At 48.6% G+C, this 5000-nt stretch overlaps 1 protein-coding gene across 2 annotated transcripts in view; it reads left to right on the top strand.

Annotated features, from left to right (window-relative positions):
- Positions 1-5000, top strand: part of atp8b2 (ATPase phospholipid transporting 8B2) — a 66239-nt gene that overhangs the window by 47588 nt on the left and 13651 nt on the right. For both annotated transcript variants that reach the window (XM_042105659.1, XM_042105658.1), the window contains 5 exons: positions 1709-1873; positions 2813-2924; positions 3051-3156; positions 3497-3722; positions 4420-4603. In XM_042105659.1, coding sequence (XP_041961593.1) covers positions 1709-1873; positions 2813-2924; positions 3051-3156; positions 3497-3722; positions 4420-4603 — 793 coding nt within the window. The remainder of the gene's footprint in view (positions 1-1708; positions 1874-2812; positions 2925-3050; positions 3157-3496; positions 3723-4419; positions 4604-5000) is intronic.

Below are 5000 nucleotides of genomic sequence, written 5' to 3'. Positions count from 1 at the left end.
ATGTGGGGTGTGTCTGGTGTGTGTGTGTGGGGGTGTGTCTGGTGTGTGTGTGTGTGTGTGTGTGTGTGTGTGTGTGTGTGTGTGTGTATATGTGGGGTGTGTGTATGTGTGTGTGTATGTATATGTGGGGTGTGTGTGTGTGTGTATGTATATGTGGGGTGTGTGTGTGTGTGTGTGTATGTATATGTGGTGTGTGTGTGTGTATATGTGGGGTGTGTGTGTGTGTGTGTGTGTGGTGTAGGAGTATGCGTCTGACGGACTGTATATGTGGGGTGTGTGTGTGTGTGTCTGGTGTGTGTGTGTGTATGTGGGGTGTGTGTGTGTATGTATATGTCTGGTGTGTGTATATGTGGTGTGTCTGGTGTGTGTGTGTGTAGGAGTATGCGTCTGACGTGTGTGTGTGTGTGTAGGAGTATGCGTCTGACGTGTGTGTGTGTGTGTAGGAGTATGCGTCTGACGTGTGTGTGTGTGGTGTAGGAGTATGCGTCTGACGTGTGTGGTGTGTGTGTGGTGTAGGAGTATGCGTCTGACGTGTGTGTGTGTGTGTGGTGTAGGAGTATGCGTCTGACGTGTGTGTGTGTGTGTGTGTGTGGTGTAGGAGTATGCGTCTGACGTGTGTGTGTGGTGTAGGAGTATGCGTCTGACGTGTGTGTGTGTGTGTGTGTGTGTGTAGGAGTATGCGTCTGACGTGTGTGTGGTGTGTCTGGTGTGTGTGTGTGTGTGTATGTATATGTGGTGTGTGTGTGGTGTAGGAGTATGCGTCTGACGTGTGTGTGTGTGTGTGTGTGGTGTAGGAGTATGTGTCTGACGTGTGTGTGTGTGTGTCTGGTGTGTGTGTGTATGTATATGTGTGTGTGTGTGTGGTATGTGTGTGTGTGTGGTGTGTGTGTGTGTAGGAGTATGCGTCTGACGTGTGTGTGTGTGTGGTGTAGGAGTATGCGTCTGACGTGTGTGTGTGTGTGTCTGGTGTGTGTGTGTATGTATATGTGTGTGTGTGTGTGGTGTGTGTGTGTAGGAGTATGCGTCTGACGTGTGTGTGTGTGTGTGTGTAGGAGTATGCGTCTGACGTGTGTGTGTGTGTGTGTAGGAGTATGCGTCTGACGTGTGTGTGTGTGTGTGCAGGAGTATGCGTCTGACGTGTGTGTGTGTCTGGTGTGTGTGTGCAGGAGTATGCGTCTGACGTGTGTGTGAGTGTGTGTGTGTGTGTGTGTGTGTGTGTGCAGGAGTATGCGTCTGACGTGTGTGTGTGTCTGGTGTGTGTGTGTGCAGGAGTATGCGTCTGACGTGTGTGTGTGTGTCTGGTGTGTGTGTGTGCAGGAGTATGCGTCTGACGTGTGTGTGTGTGTCTGGTGTGTGTGTGTGCAGGAGTATGCGTCTGACGTGTGTGTGTGTGTATATGTGGTGTGTGTGTGTGCAGGAGTATGCGTCTGACGTGTGTGTGTGGTGTGTGTGTGTGTGTGCAGGAGTATGCGTCTGACGTGTGTGTGTGTGTGTGTGCAGGAGTATGCGTCTGACGTGTGTGTGTGTGTGGTGTGTGTGTGTGTAGGAGTATGTGTCTGACGTGTGTGTGTGTGTGTGTGGTGTGTGTGTAGGAGTATGCGTCTGACGTGTGTGTGTGTGCAGGAGTATGCGTCTGACGTGTGTGTGTGTGTGTGTGGTGTAGGAGTATGCGTCTGACGTGTGTGTGTGTGTGTGTGTGTGTGTGCAGGAGTATGCGTCTGACGGACTGCGCACGCTGGCCCTGGCTTACCGGGACCTGACGGAGGAGGAATGGGAGGAGTGGTCAGAGCGTTACCGTGGCGCTGGAAAAGCAGCGGACTGCAGAGAGGACCGGTTAGCTGCCGCCTACGAGCAGATTGAACAGGACATGATGGTGTGTGTTTATATGTGTGTGTTTGGGTTTCAAAACAGGGTCATGTTCACAAGTTTTATCATAGTGCACGGGTCGGCAACGGCCCGCCAGCAAGATTAGTTGCCCCGCCAGATTATTCTGCTAGTCTGATTTTTTTATATATATATATTATAAATATCTATATCAATGATATATACCGGTATATTATATTTTTACAATATTGCCTATTCACCAATCAGACCGCAGGGGCTTAAACAGATATGACCAGAACGCACTAAGATCCTGCTATTCTGTGCATACGCCTCTCCCAGCGCTTGTTGGGCTTTCGTGCCCCTGTCTAGAGCGACAGGCCACCTTGAAGGTGCTGATTCGTCTCCTACTGCCGTCTGATATTATATTCCGTTCAAACAGCATAACTTAGCTGTAGCGCTCACTCTGCACACTAATATTTATAAACATTGTATGTGAGGAGGTGGGTCAACCATTTATTTAAGAATAAAAGTAAGATAGACTGCGTACATCCAAAGTAGCCTAGTAATTAGAATAAGTCAGGCTCCGTGTTAAACAGTCCATCACTGCCAAAATGATTGTAGCCTACTGTAGGCTACACATTTGCTCTTCACAATATTGAAAAAGGAGATAAAACAAGAGCATGTAATTACTCAAGTAGACCATCAATGGGCCCTTCCATGGTTTGTTTTTTCATGAGCAGTTGTTATCCATTCTGCGTGGCCACTAATAAGCCATCCACTGGAGAAGTGTTCAGTTTGGTTCCTTTTGTATAGAGTCATTAAGAATTTATGGTCTAAATCCAGGGCCTGGACCAAGGCCTAAATCTTGTTAGTAATATGACTGTGTGTGTGTGTGTGTGTGTGTGTGTGTGTGTGTGTGTGTGTGTGTATGTGTGTGTGTATGTGTGTGTGTGCGTGTGCGTGTGTGTGTGTGTGTGTGTGTGTTTAGTTACTAGGAGCCACTGCCATAGAAGACAAGCTTCAGGAGGGTGTTCCTGAGACCATTGCTATCCTCTCCCTCGCCAACATCAAGATCTGGGTGCTCACTGGAGACAAGCAGGGTAAGACCAGTCACTCAGATGCCTGTGCACACATATCTCATGGAATATGTTTGTTTGTTGGGTTGTTTACATTCTTCAATGACATATTTATCTCTCTCTCTTTCTCTCTCTCTCTCCCTCTCACAGAGACTGCAGTGAACATCGGTTACTCCTGTAAAATGTTGACCGATAACATGACTGAAATCTTCATCATCAACGGGCACACGGTCCAGAGCGTCAGAGAAGAGCTCAGGTACGGCCCATCCATCCTTTCGTCTCGTCCATTCATCCATCCTTTTTTTGCTACGTTCATGTCTTCATCCCCTCATCCATCCATACTGTGTAGTGTAGGAAATCTGTTCATTTCTTTTTTCATTTACTTTCATACTCTTTCAACTACTGCATTTCACCCACCCAGCATTTCACACAGATATCATTTAGGACTGTATGCTGTTTGTGTTCCTTTGGCATGTGCTGAGAGTTTTGATCTATGGGACCGGTTCAGCCTTAGTTCTCTCTCTCTCTCTCTCTCTCTCTTCTGTCTATCAAACTATCTATCTATTGATTAACCCATCAATCTCTCCCCTGTCCAGGCGAGCGAGGGAGAGGATGGTGGCCCACTGCAGAGAGGGAGGCAAAGGAGATGAGGCCGCAGGCTGGGCCCAGGCCTGCTCCCTTGGCAACGGTGTTAGGGGTGGTGACCAAGCGGGCTGGCCCCTCCCCCAGGAGAAGGAGAAGCCGGAGAGTGGCGGCCGTGTCCCGTCGCTGCTGGAGTCCGTCTCGGGGGAGTTCGCCCTGGTCATCAGCGGCCACAGCCTGGTGAGTCACGGACACAGAGGCCAGGGGGCCTGACTGGACCGTCTATTTTTACTCTTTCTGTATCTGTTTTCTTTCTACATCACTTCCTCTTCCTTTTTCCTTCCTTGTCTCCCTGTCTGTCTGTACTGTATGTGTCTATCTCTCTATCTGTCTGTCTCTCCATCTCTCTCTATGTCTATCTCTCTATCTGTCTGTCTCTCCATCTCTCTCTATGTCAATCTCTATCTGTCTGTCTCTCCATCTCTCTCTATGTCAATCTCTATCTGTCTGTCTCTCCATCTCTCTCTATGTCAATCTCTATCTGTCTGTCTCTCCATCTCTCTCTATGTCAATCTCTATCTGTCTGTCTCTCCATCTCTCTCTATGTCAATCTCTCTGTCTGTCTCTCCATCTCTCTCTATGTCAATCTCTCTATCTGTCTCTCACTGCTTTTTTCTCCAACTTACCTTGGCTCCCTCTCTCTCTCTCTCTCTCTCTCTCTTTCTCCCTCCCTCCCTCTCTCTCTCTTTCTCCCTCCCTCCCTCTCTCCCTCTCCCTCCCCCTCTCTCTCCCCCCCCCCATCTTCGCTCTGCACGAATGCAGTTATAGTCCAAAGCAGATTTGATTAAAGTCCTCTCTCTCTCTCTCTCTCTCTCTCTCTCTCTCTCTCTCTCTCTCTCTCTCTCTCTCTCTCCTCCTCCTCCTCCTCCTCTCCCAGGCCCACGCGCTGGAGGGCGATATGGAGTATGAGTTTGTGGAGACGGCATGCGCGTGCCGGGCGGTCATCTGTTGCCGGGTGACTCCGCTGCAGAAGGCTCTAGTGGTGGAGCTCATCAAGCGCCATAAGAAGGCCGTCACGCTGGCCATTGGTGACGGCGCCAACGACGTCAGCATGATCAAAAGTGAGTGGAATTTACTTTTTATATTTACTATTTGTTTATTACTAGGCTCTTCATAGTGCTGCAGAATGCTCCGTTCACTTGAATGGGCCTTCCCAACGTTCAGTGCTCTGCTAATTCTCAAGAACAGACCGCTGTCAAGGACAATGGGTTTTGTGCTTCTATTTCACGTCTTTCATATCACTACGCAAAGACTGGAACTTCATTCAAAAGTGAAAGCAGACGGTTGATCAGCTGTGTTCTAAAGAATGTTTCATTCAAGTTCAGCGTGTGCTGTTGCGAACTATTTGTTTCTCTGCAAAAGCCACGATGAAACGGTAACAAATAGGCTAAAGCCTAGGCTATGTAGGCTAAAGAGTCATATCGTAAGGGAGTTTATTGTTTCGGTTTGGCAAGTAAC

The sequence above is a fragment of the Alosa sapidissima genome, chromosome 10 (assembly GCF_018492685.1).
Source record: "Alosa sapidissima isolate fAloSap1 chromosome 10, fAloSap1.pri, whole genome shotgun sequence".
Lineage (NCBI taxonomy): Eukaryota > Metazoa > Chordata > Actinopteri > Clupeiformes > Clupeidae > Alosa > Alosa sapidissima.
This window is presented reverse-complemented; position numbering and strand designations above follow the sequence as displayed.